The sequence below is a fragment of the Suillus paluster genome (genome assembly GCF_016628075.1).
Source record: "Suillus paluster strain FC165 chromosome Unknown EDB91scaffold_66, whole genome shotgun sequence".
Lineage (NCBI taxonomy): Eukaryota > Fungi > Basidiomycota > Agaricomycetes > Boletales > Suillaceae > Suillus > Suillus paluster.
In genome coordinates this window covers 148,167-164,147 of record NW_024537626.1, presented here as the reverse complement: position 1 = coordinate 164,147, position 15,981 = coordinate 148,167, and the positions used below count along the sequence as shown (strand labels likewise).

At 47.1% G+C, this 15,981-nt stretch overlaps 5 protein-coding genes across 5 annotated transcripts; 3 read left to right on the top strand and 2 right to left on the bottom strand.

Moving 5' to 3' along the window:
• Window positions 1-59: 59 nt before the first annotated feature.
• On the bottom strand, window positions 60-2,438 carry EDB91DRAFT_734460 (major facilitator superfamily domain-containing protein). Its single transcript, XM_041328233.1, has 15 exons — window positions 2,163-2,438; window positions 2,086-2,112; window positions 2,005-2,033; window positions 1,904-1,952; window positions 1,775-1,852; window positions 1,639-1,723; window positions 1,235-1,587; window positions 1,085-1,181; window positions 843-1,035; window positions 723-780; window positions 640-671; window positions 560-577; window positions 440-507; window positions 203-383; window positions 60-129 (listed from the first exon to the last, which is right to left on the bottom strand). The coding sequence occupies exons 1-14, from the start codon at window positions 2,336-2,338 to the stop codon at window positions 270-272; spliced, it is 1,377 nt and encodes a 458-aa protein (XP_041173354.1). The 5' UTR covers window positions 2,339-2,438; the 3' UTR covers window positions 60-129; window positions 203-269.
• A 2,698-nt stretch (window positions 2,439-5,136) lies between these two features.
• EDB91DRAFT_1085213 (uncharacterized protein) lies at window positions 5,137-6,872 on the top strand (the record flags this gene model as incomplete). The annotated part of the gene is made up of 11 exons (XM_041315868.1): window positions 5,137-5,173; window positions 5,279-5,346; window positions 5,475-5,558; window positions 5,669-5,686; window positions 5,741-5,962; window positions 6,063-6,088; window positions 6,248-6,441; window positions 6,476-6,566; window positions 6,624-6,655; window positions 6,694-6,726; window positions 6,778-6,872. 11 exons carry the CDS (start codon window positions 5,137-5,139, stop codon window positions 6,870-6,872), a joined length of 900 nt encoding a protein of 299 aa, XP_041173353.1.
• A 485-nt stretch (window positions 6,873-7,357) lies between these two features.
• On the top strand, window positions 7,358-8,816 carry EDB91DRAFT_734415 (uncharacterized protein). The gene is made up of 2 exons (XM_041328232.1): window positions 7,358-7,664; window positions 7,712-8,816. The coding sequence occupies exon 2, from the start codon at window positions 7,721-7,723 to the stop codon at window positions 8,672-8,674; it is 954 nt and encodes a 317-aa protein (XP_041173352.1). The 5' UTR covers window positions 7,358-7,664; window positions 7,712-7,720; the 3' UTR covers window positions 8,675-8,816.
• A 196-nt stretch (window positions 8,817-9,012) lies between these two features.
• EDB91DRAFT_1155405 (PAP2 superfamily-domain-containing protein) lies at window positions 9,013-11,123 on the bottom strand. The gene is made up of 7 exons (XM_041319598.1): window positions 10,740-11,123; window positions 10,565-10,689; window positions 10,420-10,517; window positions 10,053-10,367; window positions 9,748-10,005; window positions 9,301-9,693; window positions 9,013-9,244 (listed from the first exon to the last, which is right to left on the bottom strand). The coding sequence occupies exons 1-7, from the start codon at window positions 10,995-10,997 to the stop codon at window positions 9,144-9,146; spliced, it is 1,548 nt and encodes a 515-aa protein (XP_041173351.1). The 5' UTR covers window positions 10,998-11,123; the 3' UTR covers window positions 9,013-9,143.
• A 12-nt stretch (window positions 11,124-11,135) lies between these two features.
• Window positions 11,136-13,347, top strand: EDB91DRAFT_734337 (uncharacterized protein). Its single transcript, XM_041328231.1, has 6 exons — window positions 11,136-11,181; window positions 11,229-12,496; window positions 12,560-12,660; window positions 12,717-12,903; window positions 12,954-13,060; window positions 13,133-13,347. The coding sequence occupies exons 2-6, from the start codon at window positions 11,269-11,271 to the stop codon at window positions 13,175-13,177; spliced, it is 1,668 nt and encodes a 555-aa protein (XP_041173350.1). The 5' UTR covers window positions 11,136-11,181; window positions 11,229-11,268; the 3' UTR covers window positions 13,178-13,347.
• The last annotated feature ends 2,634 nt before the right edge of the window (window positions 13,348-15,981 follow it).

The window sequence follows — 15,981 nt, the reverse complement described above, 5'->3', positions numbered from 1 at the left end:
CGCAATGTTGGAGTTGAGCCAAGGCCCAAATTCACAGCCAAATACAGAATGCATCGTGAACTGAACTCAACGCCGCTCGCTGTGGCCATTCAATAAGTTATTTAACATGATTGGATATCACGAGAGCGCCTGCGAAACGTCGTTTGTTAACTGCAACTGGAAACGCCATGTATGCACCGGGACATGGTCGATCAAGACTCACCATTACCCACATACGAACGAGTTGGAGAAAAGCAACGCGGATATCGAACACATATATAACAGTCTCCTTATGGGTGGCTTTCTAATACTTCGAGTCGAGAACTGTGCCTTTTCTTCGATCTGCCATCTGACAACATCAACCGCATGATAATATACATCATGCTACCAACCAGCGCAATGACCTGTGAATCAGTGAGTTGGGGTCGACCTCGATGGAAAAACAAATGGCAGAACACACCCCAGAGAACAGTGAGGGTATCCACCAGGTATAATTCGATGTCAGCAGAGCGCCGGATATGGGGGTTCCTAGATAAAGATTTATAATTTGAAGCAGGCAACATGTCATAATTGCGCCTACCAATCAAAGTTCCAAATCCTGCACAGTGAGCGCGTGTGAGACTGTGAGAACAGAGGTAATTATAATCTGACAATACCCACCACTCATGAAGAAACAGATGCCCATCCGCGCGCTATGACACAGATCAGATGGGTAGTTCATCCAAATTTAAACCATTACTCACCCAAGCTCAGAGAGGTCGGGCGTTAAATTAGCCATAAGTGGAACCCATACTCCGATATCTGCATCATAATTTATCAACCCATCTTCAGCTTTCCACTTCAGTGGAAAGAAAACTACTTACATAACCCCGCAAAATAGCCATAAAGTACGCCAAGCACAACGACGTCGGCCAGGTTACGCAATCCAATCAAACCCAAGTTGAGCACACCGCACGAAATCGTCGCAACTATGGTTAAGTTTGGGACTCCCGTGTACGCTGCGATAAACCCTGACGTGACTCGTCCTGCACAATTGGACACATTTAAAATCACTAGCTGGTGATCCTGTCAGTAGACGAATCACTTGCATAACGCTGGATCCCACAGAGTAAAACGAGAAGGTGACGCTGATACCGTGCTTGATTGAGTCAAGTTGCAAGAAGAACATCGGGTAGTAGAGGCCAATCTGGAAAAAGAAACCCCTATGTGATAGTTATTTGAAGGAATTCGAGAGAAGATGTGCTGCAGGTCTCACCCTGCTATCATGAGAATGAACGGTATATCACGAATACATTTTCTAGCTGCCGCAGTGTAGTTCACCGTTGTGGTCGGCGGATCAAGGCGAGTTCGCATGCATAAACATGCGATTAAAAGGAGCGCACTGACCAACCCTGCGCTTGCACGAATGGCATTGGCGAAGCCGAGAGGACCACTTAGGAGATTATTGAGCATAATCGGATGGATGGTAGCACCCAGCGAAGACCCCGAAGCGACGAACGTCAAAACTAGTGTGCGTTTGCGTCGGAAATAATGCGCGATGACAGCTGTGCTCGGGACAAACATGAGCCCCGTTGCGATACCCGAACCCAAGCCTTGAGCAAGGAATATCTATATAAAAAATAGAAAACGAAACCAGAAGACTCGGGAGACGTTACTCACCTGGTAGTACTGATTAGGTTTTGATAAAGATAACATGAAGAGAGAGAAACTCTGCAGAAGTGATCCGGCGATCACGAGATGGTAACTATCAAGCTTGCTGAGTGCCATCGAGAACCACCGACAATGCTACACTCACAAATATCCTCGGTCATACAGTGAACCTGATACAAGGCCCACACCGGTGACTAAAAACGCGTTCAAGCTCCCTATCCATCTACAAGAGACCTTGAGGATACCTGCCATGGAGACTGACTTAGAGGCTCACGATATAGCAGACGTCGTCTGGTTTGTGAGGTAATGCTGGGCATAGAAATCTGGAGGGTAAGATGTTTGACGATCCATCCTCACTGACATGTGCCACAGTACCTTGGTAGACACCAAATGAAGTGGAATAACTTTGAACATTCCGTCATGCGCCGTTTTTATCAGTACCAGTAACAGACCCACCCGAAGCCACAGAACTGTATAAGAAACCTAATAAAATAAAATAAGACGCGGTTTACTGTCCAAATACAGGTTCTTACGATCCAAAAACAGTGGCCCAAGCTGCCAGACCACCTTCGGGGAATTCATCCGAGCGTGAGGGAGGGTCAGAATCCTTGACGATTGGGTGTTCTCCCACTAGTGTCTCTGAGCCCTCTTTATCCTCTTGGAAAGGGGGTCCCGTGTACGGCGTTTGAAGCTTGGATTCAGAAGCCATTCGGGGGCTGGGACAATTGACAGCAGCGACTGTATATATACATGGGCCCACATCGAGTCACGGGTTGTGAAACTCGTCTCGGCTTCTCGGAGGAGAGCGATGGCGTTTACCAGACTGATGGGAAACGTCACGTCAACATGAATGCGTTAACTCTGAGCTTTTCATGGTCGAGGTAGACTGCAACCGACACCTGCCTTTGTCACAATGCGAATCCACTTGAGAAATGAAACCCTGCAAGGCCCTGCAGGAATGGAAAGTTTGACAATCTGGGAAAAAAGAGCTAGTCTCGTTCCCATCGCGATTGAAATACCACGGAGGGAAGATCGTGGGGCGTTGAGATCGATTTGTGCCCAAATTTTGGTTGTGCGCTGCAATTCTTAAACGGTGGCGTATAATCGGCCCGATGATGCCGTATTCTTGTAAGCGCTATAATATTATGATAGCATAAGTATGATAGCATAAGTATGATCATGAGATCTGTAGGGTTCAAGGTACGGTGATACTTGCATACATATCCCATAGCGTCGCACAGGGCGATGGTAGCGCCAGGGATCAACACATACGTCATGTCTGAGACTCTGACTAGCCCGAAAGACCAGAGGCTTAGAGATGTCGTCCAACATCCAGCGCGCAACCGTCAATGGGCAAAAAATTCAATTAATGACCAGTGACCCATGCTTACTGGACTCAACTTACCACTACTCGACAAATTGTCCGTGACATTACAAGTCAGGCTGGTCTCGACCCTCAAGATCAAGTTCCTTTGAGAGATAGGAAGACAAGCATTCAGATCCACTGACGTGACAGAGCATGCAAATTCATCCGGATCAGATGACGGACAGATTTTCAGCTGGGGTTTCGCAAGCAACTACTGTTCAAGAAGTTAGAACGGGGAATAAATAGCAGAACGACTCGGACGTAGTGTGTGGCCTATAACAAGATGACCAAATCCTCAAGTTGGTATGAACCACGCTCTCAAGTCGCTGGTTTAAAACGCAGATTGAAGCAGGGTTAAATTCCTGTTGACAGGCGAAACAAAGCAAGTTGAAAACATATCCAAATCAAATGACCCGGATGGTTTCGCGAGGATTAATTGATGTTCAAGTTCAAGAACTAGAAATGATGGAAGAACAACGCAGTGTGTGACCCATGCCAGAAAGACTGAGCCATCCTGGTATGGCCCACACTCTCAAGATATTGCTGGTTTTTGAATAAAGAAGCAAGCAGCGTTCCCCTTGCTGACGGCTGGGTGTAAATTTGCTTCGGCGTTTGCCGCTTATCTTTCTTTCTCGCTAGCCTTGGACGCAATTTGCACTCACCAATCGACGAGAGCAGTTATTCACTGTGATATGAGAACGGCGACTCGGAGTGTGTGCTCCTATTCATAGCTGAACGAACTTCAATTTTTTCGTGGTCTTCTAGGCGATTGCTCGGATTGATGCTACAAGCTCGCTTTCCGATGACCTCTCCACTTACCACATTGATATCTTCTGCATAACACAGTGCGAAGCTGCGAGTCCCTACTTAGTGAGCATTTTCTCATTAATCCTGCATAGACCTATGTATCTAATGTGGAAGGCTGACGTGGCAGATTTGCAGAGCGATATTCTCCTTCGGGCAACCGTAGTCGTCCCTAATACAAAAGGAACGACTGTCTTCTGTCTATCGGGTCTGACTACAGGAGACTAGCGGTTGTCTCAAGTAGTGAATAACCTACCACTACTAATCTGGATCACCGCCACTGGTACGTGTGACTTCGCTGGTTTGGTCGACGGCTGACCGGTCGACTCTCCAAGCTTCTTTACCTTCAGATGAACCCGGAGCGTACACACATGAATGAACCACGGCACAAATTGACAACAACTAAGTTATTGGCTGCTAGCAAATATTGTTCCATCATGAGGTCGGCGCAGATTTACTTGGTGTATTGCCCCCACTTCAGAAGACAATAATATTTCTCCTGTCGAGTTCTATCTTAGTCGTTGTGAATGGAATGCTACCAGTGCAGCATTCGGGTTTCGGAACACGTGACGTAGTCGCAGCGTCGCTTTACATTTCCTTCAGGTTGGTGTCTTGCCTTAAGGGTAGCGAATGGTCTGCGGATGACTGAAGAGCAGCGAATGCCCTGCTGAGGCGATGCCGATGGCCTGGCGCCAAGGATACTGAGGTATTCGATTCTGACTCCATGTTAACTAGTGGAATTCCTGGCTTTACTCATTACGTTGTTAGCATTCACTCCTATAGTGCGGACAATCGTTCTGTATGCGTTACCAACGGAACAGATGGACTACATGACAGGGCGGATATTGAATATTCTTTCTTTCGAGCCTGCTGTCAACTACATATATAATTAGCTGAACAGCTGAGTGTTTCAAATTCCTTGACAAGGCAATTGTTATAATACCGTCAGGCACCTGTCATCACAAGGACATCAACCCTGCGATACCCTACGGGTTCTTCTGAATTCTCTTCTACATGCATTGAGATCGTTGTAAACAACTTGTCAATGCCCTGTCACTGATTTAATGTGCCCCCACCAGGTAGTCCCATTAGTATGAGGTTGCATAGCGCTCTTGCAGGGTCCAGGGTAGTGCAACCCTCATCATCCGCAAGCCCTGCATTTGCTATCGCATAGCGCTTTTCTTACCCACCATTTCCTTTGATGTCTATGGGACAGTCCAAAGTTCTCAAAGAGCTCACGACGAACGAGAAGTTACGTGATCTGGAGGAACAGTGACACAGACAGCCATCTGACTCCCACACATCTTCAGACACACCTTTAGAATCTGACCTTCCAGATGGCGGGTTTGTGGCGTGAGAAACTGCTTTCGGGCGGTAAGTTGTGCCTCGTACGATACCCTCCAGCAGCGTATCTCACATTCATGACGATGCCCAGTTTCCTATCATTAATGCAATTTTGTGGCTTCGGGTTCGTTCTAGTCATCCTTCGAGACATCTCGGTCAACAGTGCTTTAACAGATACTTGTCATCTTTTGGCGTCTATCAAGGTGTGCAGCAGCCGCATAATTGGTTGCAAACAAGGTTGACAATGAACTTGAAGATTTTTACACGCGACCAACCAGTCACCGTCTGCAATATCATAAGTAAATACCCCGCAATGTGTTGTCTCAGTCAGCGTCAGATGGATCGGTGCACTGTCCACATTCCTCACAGTCAATCTCACTTTGATCTCAGGTCCACTCTACGACAGAGGGCGGTTGTAAGTTGCCACACGTCCATAGTCAACTTTTTAGCACTAATTGCTGATAGCTACAATGATTGTTGTCGCTGCGTCAATAACTGTCCTTGTTTATGTTATCCCTCGCAAAGCTTGGTCAGTTCTACTTGGTGAGTAGCCTCGCCAATCTCGTCGTCGATGAGCTACCTAAATGTTGTGACTAGGTTTTTATGGTCCAGGGTGTCCTTGTTTGGACTAGGATGGGCCTGACGTACGCTCCCAGCATTGCGGTGACCTCTCAGCGCTTCTCCAAAAGATGCACATTGGTGATGTCTCTCGTTACATCCGGTACACCACTTGGTGCCATGATTCGTCCGATCATGCTCAATTACCTTTTTAACGCCACTGCTGGCTTTGCGAGAGGCGTCCGCGTCAGTGCGGGTTTTGTCAGTGCTGTTGTTGATCCACTGCTTATCCATTTGTACAAGAGAACGACCGGCACCGGCTGCCAGCTATAGTGCAGTGACACGAAAATGTTCATGCGAGCTTCTCTTCATCCTCATGACCGTTGGGTGTGTCATTTCTGGCGTGTGCACAAAAGTCTTAACAGCTGATTGTGCCCAGGTCAACGTTATTTCAGATCAAGTTTTTCTTCCCTGTATTTTATTTGCAATTGGACTCTGTCAAACATAGTACTGACGCCAATTTCTCGTTCTACTCCGTACGCCCAGGATTATTCTCTTCATCGTCAATTCTCAACTTGATTTAGCTCGTTTCATTGGACGCTGCACGATAGGCCTCATTGCAGCATATACGGGGGTGTTGAACTTGGCGATCATATCTACTGTCACATGCAGTGCCGTTATCATATCCATGATAGCTCTGAGTGACATGGCCAGTGTAGTTGTATTAGGACTCACATATGGTTACTTTTCTGGAGTTTGTATGTGTCACCGCAGCTTGTGTATTGTCTGGACTAACTATTATCCAAGTCATTGCGCTTGTGGTCCCATTGCTAACTGTATTGACGCCTAACTTGTCGGAGCTAGGGTTAGTTTTTTTTTACAGACATGTAGTCTGGCCAATAATGTTGACCCTCCTATGCAGGGCGCGAGTGGGCATATGCTTTGCTTTCACTGGTGTGTATTGTTCATTTCTGCTTCGGAATTCCTGACAGAGCGCGAATGGTCAGCCGTTGGTGGATTACTTGGTGAGCAGTTTATTTTGGGGATTTATTTATTTATTGAACCCATGTTTTCAGGCGGCCCAACATCAGGCGCTGTGCTTTCATCTCAACACAAGTGGTGGATACCGTCGCTCTTCAGTGGGGCGAGTAGTTGGCGTGCATTTGCGTAAGCCCCATGCTTATCTACTATGCTAAGCTCATCTCTCTTGTCGGAAGTTTGATATATGCGGCCATGCGCTTGATAATATACCGCCGAGGAATAAACGGAAGTCATACATAGCCACACACGGAGTTTTGTAGAGGCCGGTACCTATATACTCACATTTGTTAACGCTACTTCAGGTCGAGCTGACATGCTCACCACACGCTAACGGTAACATGTGATAGATGGTTCCTGATCCCTCAAGACATTTGCAGTTACTACGCGAAACTATGTGACGACTTGGTGTCTTCGCAAGATCTTCTCAACTTACAACTTATCTGTACTAGAGCAGTGCGCACCACATATCATGCAATGTAGCTTCAATAACTTGTAAGGCAGGAGGATGGTACCAATCGGAGTCGGCAACTTGGTGCGTAACAATTCCGTGCTCATGACCGAAGGACAGCTCAGATATTGCCTTTGCCCAGAGGCGCACCCTCCTGGCTTAAGCTTTGGAAGCCCTGACCAGGCCCAAGCCCTTAGGCCTGCCGTGGTCCTGGCTCCTGGGGCCTGAGGCCAGGCCCAGTACCTCACTAGGGCCGCCCTACTAGTGCACACGCGGTACAGTTAGTCTCCCGTAGGCCAGTGCGTCCACACACATAAGTACCTCAGCGTTTCACCTCTGCGTTATATTGCATCACATCCCAGCTTCCAAGCATTAATATTTTTTCTGCGTTTTCTGCACACGCAGTTCGTCACAGCACCCAATTCCTGATAGGAATCTCATCCCATTGCGATCTGCAGCTATCTCTACACACAGGTGCGTTCCTCGGACTGTCGGCAGAGATGTCGCTAACTTTTTTCCAGACTGTGACCATGGCCGACCCTATCACCTTCACTGAGGCCATCACTATGATCATGACTCTCATCGAGTATTCCCAAAGTCTCTCCTCGCTCTTTGGGTTGGATGCGCAAAACGGCATCACACTCGAAGACACTGCACGCCTGATCAATTCTACCAACGTGAAGTTGTTTGCGGGGATCGAGTTCGCCGACATTAAAACCATACGCGACAAATTCTATAATATATATCTGAAAACCCTCGCCGCACAGTCTTCCATCAAGAAGAACGACATCACCGAGTCGGGCTTCCTGGCCAAGACATATGACTCCATCGTAAAGGAGAAGGATAAGGTGTGGAAGTCCCTACAAAAGTTGGATTGGATCTTCAGCAACAATAATCTCCACGTCGACGACTACAACTTCTTTGCCCGGCTCATCTGCCAGGGTTATATGCTTCTCCTGCACATGCACTCCGTCACTCAGAACCTCCGTTCTATCGAACTCCTCGAAGAAGTCGACCTCGACAACTACAAACTCCTGCCGGAGTCACTGACCCTCCTGGAATACATCAACAAAGGCTTGGGGCAAATTTCCAAAATGGAAATTAGAGTCTGGAACTTGCGCCTTGGTCAAATCTCGGAGGTCACAACGGGCTATTATCCTACCAATACATCAGTGTGCGTGATGTATACGTGGAAAGACGAGTATCAGAAGCTGTCGAGTACCCCCTGGGACGAGGCGCTCACCGGGAACAAGGTCCCTAAAGGCTCTAGTGGACAGCCGAAGGTCGGGAGAGATGGCAAGGACGACGTTATCCAGAAGAGGACGCGACGCGTTGCGTACATTAAGGAGGTGTACAATGCGCTCACCGGCAAAGACCTGTCTAAGTTGACGGAGAAAATGACGGGTTTGAAGTCAAAGATCGAAGGCCGGGTAACGAAGCAGGGGGGGACGGTCGTGCCTGCTCCGGTCGCGACGCTCCCGTAAAGAGATAAACAGTCGAACTCTAGCATCTTGGCAGTGACATCTAGCAAGTATAGTGACCCAGGCCGCTTGTCTTCTACTCGCACCTACATTACCTATACATTGTCTGTTTGCGTATAAGTAATTGACAGTCGTTTACTTACCGAATGTGCTAGCACTGTATTTCAATCGCAGGACCAGTGTGCGTTGACGTCAGAATCATGCGCGATGACCGCCGTGCTCAAGACAAACACAAGGCCCATCGCGACACCCGAGCCCAAGCCTTGAGCGAGGAATATCTATACAAAATCAGAAAACGAGACCAAAAGGCTCGAGGGACGTCACTGATAGCTATTAAGCTTGCTGAGTGCTGTTTACCCAGTGTCGCACCTCGCACATGGCAATCAGGAAATGTCCATAAAATTAGCATGCCAAGGAATAACAAGTCCCGCAATTAATTACTACATACACTACACGTCACCAGCAAAAGTCATCACCATGGCTTGACGCCCCAGCCCAAAAGGGCAAATGTGACGGGCAAGCCTTCACCTGCCAAGATTGCGATTCCAGCGTAGACCACCACCTTGGTCAATACTAAAGAAGAGTTACTCTCAGAATTTCGCATCCCGTCAAAGATATAGTGTACTCACCATCAGCATCGTAATGTTTGACTTCCTTGCGTTGAAATGGCCCGTTGCTGTTCTCGAGCTCGGATCCGCTGTAAGCCCCGGGGTCTCCATTGGCTAACGACGAGCCGTTGTTCGACTTTGCACCTCTTCGCTTGACCTCATTCGTTCCGCTTGTTCTTCTCAATCCCGAATTTTCCCTCATTCCGCTGACCTCAAGGGCGCCAGGAAGATCGATCATACTCGGAATGGGGCGCAAACTGCTTTCAACTGGCATGTGTTGGTAGTCTGTCGCAGGGGTATAGAAGCGCCGATGAGGTAGGTCAAAGGAAGACGCAAGAAGACGGAAAAGAGGTGGAAGAGTGAGGTGCAGCAGGGATTTTGCGAGAAGGCGCCACACAAAAATTACAAGGATCCCTGCGTAGAGAAATGTAAGTAATAGAACAAGATGGGAAAGAAATGGGAACGGACCAACAGTGACTTTGGCGCAAGCCAGAGTCCACCACGAAGCTGTATCTTCCCAAGTCCAAACGATTCCCTGAGGACTGGGCATCACAGAACCCAGGAAGCGTTCGTCGACGCCAGAGTATACAATGTGCCACCGACATAGCGCAATGCCGAGGATGACGGAGACGAATGCGATGGCATCTTCGAAGCAAGGACAATCGTCGACCGGTTGTGGATGGTAATGTACAAATAGTAGACAGATGGGGATCACCGTCAGCGGAACTGACAAGAAAATGAGTAGGAATACCAGCAACGATGAAAGGCATCACCTATCCAGCGAGCACTTGCCAGCCAATTCTCAATTGTCTCTTTCAGAATCACATAGGCTCCCGAGATTATAGCGCCAAGGAAGACACCAACCGCACAGTCGGTAAAGGAATGCATGCCCGTGTACAAGCGCCCGAAGACAATGGTTATGGCGTATATCACGAGCATGGCACATGACGCATAATACATCGATGCTGATATCGTGGCTGATTGGATGTAAGCGTTTCTAACATAGCCGAAGATGAAAAGCGCCATGGATACGCTGTTCGTAGAATGCGTTGAGGGAAATCCATATTCAAGATGGTGCGTCCCGATCGCTAGGAGAATGCGTTCGATAAACTTTGCTATGAAGGAGTCTCGTTCACTTACTCAGTCGTGTTACGGGAGGGGCCAATGGACGAGGTGAACAGATAAGGTCCTTCACGAATGAAGAGACGTAGACTCCGGAAGCTAAAACAATCACTAAGCTGTATTTCATTTGAGTTACAATAATTGACGGACGAGGAAATCATACCCTCGTCCGATCTCCTCATAACCGAAGAAAAATAATAACGGTAGACCAATCATGAAGAAAGTGTGGGTACCAAGGGACGAGCTATAAAGGAAGTATGCATCCAACCATGGGTGTCGTATACATTCCTACGGAGAGTCATGAAACAGACTGGCATATTGAAGAAGACAAGACGAGCCTGCATCCGAGCCAAGATTTGACTCTCTCGTTTCACCGAACTGAGAATTCGGGCACGTATAGCTGCTCTCCACCATGGAAGTACAGTTTCGTACAAGTCTTGAGCACAAGGCGCGTCGGTGCGTCCTCGCTCATCCAGCTGCAAAGATTCTAGTTGATCATGATCAGTGGTGATGACGGGTATCTTATTATCTGTGAGGCCGTCATGAGAAGTCTTAGCAGGGGATAGTGTATGCGAGTTCGACGCCTGAGTCAACATAGGCCAGTACTCTGCCGAGCTGAGTGTGGTGCGTACTCAAAAGACAAAGTGCAATTTTGGAAAAGACGTGCGAATACTACCTTCCAAATCGGGTCTTCTCATCCTGTGCAAGTAGCTTTGATTCTGAACTCTCGATGAGAGTAGAGTACTGGACAATTAATCAAATTATAATGTGTAATTAAAGGTGTGTAATCAAGGCGATGTCTCGAGGCCGTACTTAATCCACCCCAGTGTAGCCATTGAATGTACCATCCCCCTCTACACCTCTCCTATGGTAACTTCTTCCATACCGACAGAACAAGATTGGCAGAGTCCAGCCAGTCTTCCTGCATATGACTCACTCCCGCATCGTCATTATGACTTCAACTCGATCATGTCTAACGCAAAGTCCACTGCTGAGACTGGAACCGATTTCTATGACCGCGGTCTGACAACTCGCAAATATGCTCTTGCTGGAGTGGCATGCTCCAGTATCGTCAGCTGCTGTTGCATCACTGCAGGCACTGTCGTTATGTCCACTTGTGGAATTTCGGGTGGGGTTTGGCTGGCAGGAAATGCCACCGCCGTCCCTTCCTATCTGCAGTCAGAGATGTTGGTCCTGACACTAAACTTAATCATCACATTATGTACGGAGTCCATAGGCTTCATACACAGCATCTCGTTACGCTCTGCACTAGCCTCTGAGTCCCGACTCAGTTTCAACACTAATCTGCGCCTGATGACCGCAGCTCGTGGATGGCGCGACCCTAACGGCACCCTCCTTAATGCTCTCATGGCCGTCCTCCTCATTATATCCTACGGCTCAGCCACACTCGCCGCATCTTTGTTTAGCATCATAGGGTTTCCTTTCCTCATTTTGGGGATCGCACTTTTTCTTCAGGTGGCGATCGCATTGGCAGGGATGCGATCTGTCAAAACATTGACGTGGAGCTACTCACCTTTCGATGTCACCGCTGCTCTGGTTCACCACACGCAATTGACACCATCTTCTTTCCGGTGCATGCGTGGCGTGTCCGAGTCCGACCGGGACATCATCGGAGGTCCAGCAAAGCCGTCGGAGGTGCAGCCCTCGGCGTGGCATGCTCACTCCAGCATCCGGAAAGTTGTGGTTTTTCTTTGGGGGCTCGTTTTAGCATGCGCTGGATGGGCCGTACTCATCGTGTACAAACACAACCAGGACGAACCCTGGAAATCGTGGTCATTGCTCCCTGATTCTTCTTATGACCTTTACTACTTTTTGGGCGTTCAAGCTCAATTCGCCGATATCAAAGCCATCAGTGTTCAGACGTGGATTCTGGCCTTTGTCAACATCGCAGCTGTGCAAGGACCATTGACAATTGGCCTACACTGCTCCGAGCTCATCGCAAATGTCATTCAAAATGAAAGGCAATGGAGATGTGCTACAACAAGGAATGGACTCCGCACAGTGACAAACCCGCTGAAGGCCTTTCTCGCCAATCCCCTCGGTCTTTTCCTTTTCGTCCTGAAACATGTGCTACGTGAGTCATATGTAACTATCTTTGATCGGTTTTCTTGAACAATATCACTAACATTATAAGTAGACTGGATGTTTGGGCTGTCATTCTCGTTCGCTCCTGGTGGGATGACCCATGGCAACAAAATAGTAATTGTGCAATACACTGCAATAATGAATGTATACCAGGTGTGCATTTATTATCCAAGTACAGCCACTACAACATCCTTACAGCGCTCGTGCAGATTATGAACTTATGTATAGCGCTGTGTATATTTGCCTGTGTCTTCACTCTCCTTGCACTGCGCCGACCATGCGGCCCCCAGCCAGCTACATACGGGCACCTCCAGACGCTCGCCAACCTCGTGGATGAGTGGTCGCCTGTGATGTGGTGGGGTCACAAAGAGGACGGAATCCCATATTGTCACGCGGGTAGGGCATCTTGATGGACACAAAGATACTGTGTTGACGCTCTTAAATAGGGACGAGCAGTCATCTGCTGCCGGATGTAGAGATGGACTGTGTGTATGCTGGTTCTGGCGTTGTGTCCCATTCACCCAACCAGGGAGAAGCACCCGTGCTTGAAAAGGTATTTCTTGAATTATGATTTATCTTTCATCGAGTCAGGCTGATGATACATTTATTGACGGCGCACGGCCAGCCACACCATCGAACGAGACATTCATGCCGTCTGCCGCATAGGTAGCTCTGCAGTGTGTCATAATATTGGGCACACAGTACCCTTTCCAGCTGTTATGATTTTTGCCTCGACTATTATACTTGGGACTGATCTACATACTCGGTTGATAGTCAATGTTTTCGGATACCATGCCTCAGATGTTTCCAATTTTGTAGAAATGCTGCTTCTGTTCAGAGTTTATGAAATTTGGGCGATGGAGTGGGCCCAGGGGCCCACTCGAGAGAAGTGACCTCAAGCCTCACACAATGGGGGCGCGATAGCAATGTAAGTTGATGACTAAACCCCCGCTCAGCAACTGAGTCCGGTTTGTTTTTTGCTGATTACACACCAAAATCACGACCGATCGAACCAAGCAGGCATTCCCATCAAAACATCAAATTTAACTTGACCAGCGCGTGTGCTTGACAAAAAAGTTTGATTTTGATGGTTCAGATCATCAGGAGAAACCCCCTTTTTGTATTGGGGACAATTTGAGCAGATCATATCAAACATAGAAAATCATGTACCATTTTCTTGAATGTGTGCCAAAAGGACCCAATATTCAACAGTCTGAGCCAATGTGTCCATTGCAAAAAAGAATTCAAAAGCATTGGAGAAAATTTTTAGATACAGGACACTATATCATTATATTAATTTATGAATGCCATGCGCAGCAAGCTGCACTTCCAATAGATGCGCCTTTCTCCCCTCCTCGCACTGTTTGATTTCAGTGTCTCAACAATCTGCTACAAGTCGATACATATAGTTCTGAGAGACCGTCAGAAGGGCTGGAGTCTGATGATAGGGGGGATGGGATTTTGAGGCATTTCTGCTGGGGGGGTAGCTGATATCCCCCCACTCTGGAATTGGAAACCTGTGGGTCAGTGGTTTTTTGATCCTTGTTGCTTATTGAGAAACTGCTGACTATAACGACTCAGACTTACTTGTTGACAGGCAAGTTTTTAATGGGTGAGTTCCCATCAATAAGATTATGCTCGCCAAACTCAAGGGAAGGTGAGCATGGGCTAAACAGTCATTAGCCTGAGATCTGAGAAGCAATCATTACACTATCAAAACAACCCACCACTTCCAAGTCCCAGGTATTAAATTCTCTTTGTCTGCAATTGAGTCCTGCAACACTATAAGTCAAAGTTTTTGTAGGATAGAAGTTCAATTTACGCACCATAAATATAACACAAGTTGATAGACTCAGATAGCTGTGCACAATCAAGAACAAGACAGAATCAATGAGTGGAGAAAATTTTGTGCATCTGAGTCAATACTGTGACTGAACCATGAGAATAAGCTGGCATGCACCTGCTGTGGCAGTCATGTCTTGCTGGTTGAGCATGAATGGAGTCAACAGTGAGGTTGTTGAGTGTTCCATCCTCATTGATGGTGTTGTAGTGGATTTTGTGAAACATGGCTACAGCTTGAAAAGGTAGTATCACATCAACAGCCTCAGCCTCAAGCTGTCGTGTGGTCAGATCTGGCTCCATGACTTGGACTAAAAAATGTGCCAGTGCTGCATGGAAATGCACAGCCCCATACTCAGCTGCAAGTGCTGGGAAAGTCATTTGTTTTGTGGACGGGTGTTTTGCTACCTTGTATTGTCAAGAATAGAGAAGATCAAAGTGCGGTGGGGAGTAATCTGATGGTTGGTGATGATATGATGAAGCCAAGCAGTGATGCCACTGAATGAATTTATGGTGCCAAAGAACCTTCTCTTGTCACTCAAGCCAAACAGTCATCTGCATGTATTCATCTTTGTGGTTCATTTCATGGTATGTGTCCTTCACAAGGTCGATGTGAAGGTGTTCAGTATATTTGGTATTGTAATTGTCGGTTGATCTGAAGTGCTGAATCATGGAAATATAGTGTCAAAAGGAGTGGAGCTTTGGTAGATTAAAAGATGAGTGAATACCAAGATCAACAAAAATTGCTTTATTGTTATGAAACCAATTGAGTGCATCATCCAAAAGCTCCAAGGTTCGATGTGAGTGACATGGGTACTGTGCAAGATACAAGAAGTCAAGGAGGTCTCTCACAGCATGGACCAATCGAACTAGAGGTGCTCCATTTAGCAGGCGAATATCAAGAATGATGCCCAGTAGAAACCGACAAATTTGCTGGTGCTCTGTGACACTGACTTGCAACAGAATGGAGATATGTTTCATGAAGACATACACATTGTGGTTTGGAAGCAAGTGTTTGCATCGCACATCAATCTCTGCCTCACCAAATGCAGATTTGATCCATGCAATCAAGTACTTCACAAGACCTTCATACAGTGGCTCAAAAAACTGTCCGCATGTTTTCACAATTTTCACTATCTATGATATTATGTGAGAATATACAAACACATCAAGGACATGCTGGTACCATATTGTAGTACTACTTCAGGGCTTCCAATTGAGCCCTATGGCGTGGGAATTGGTCGAGATATGATGGAGGTATGAGGCTTACAAATGATGACTCATGCGGACAGTTTTTTGACTCAAGTATTTTATAGTGATAATCAGGTATTCTAGTACATTGTGGGACCTCCCTTGGCTTTAATTACTGCCTCTATCCTTCTAGGCATACTCTTAAAAATATATCTAACTATATAACCAGAATATCTCATGTGTCATGGTCATAATCACCATGAAAGCCATCTCCTCTGCTCAAAGGGATAATATCCTCTCTTTGTCCTACACTGGCCTCTCTGCTCATCAAATTTCCTCTACAACTGAAGTATGCAAGTCTACTGTGGCCAAGTGTATCAAAGAAAGCCACCTGGACAAGGAAAACTCTTGTGGAGGATGTCCACCTCTGCTAATAAGAGGGCT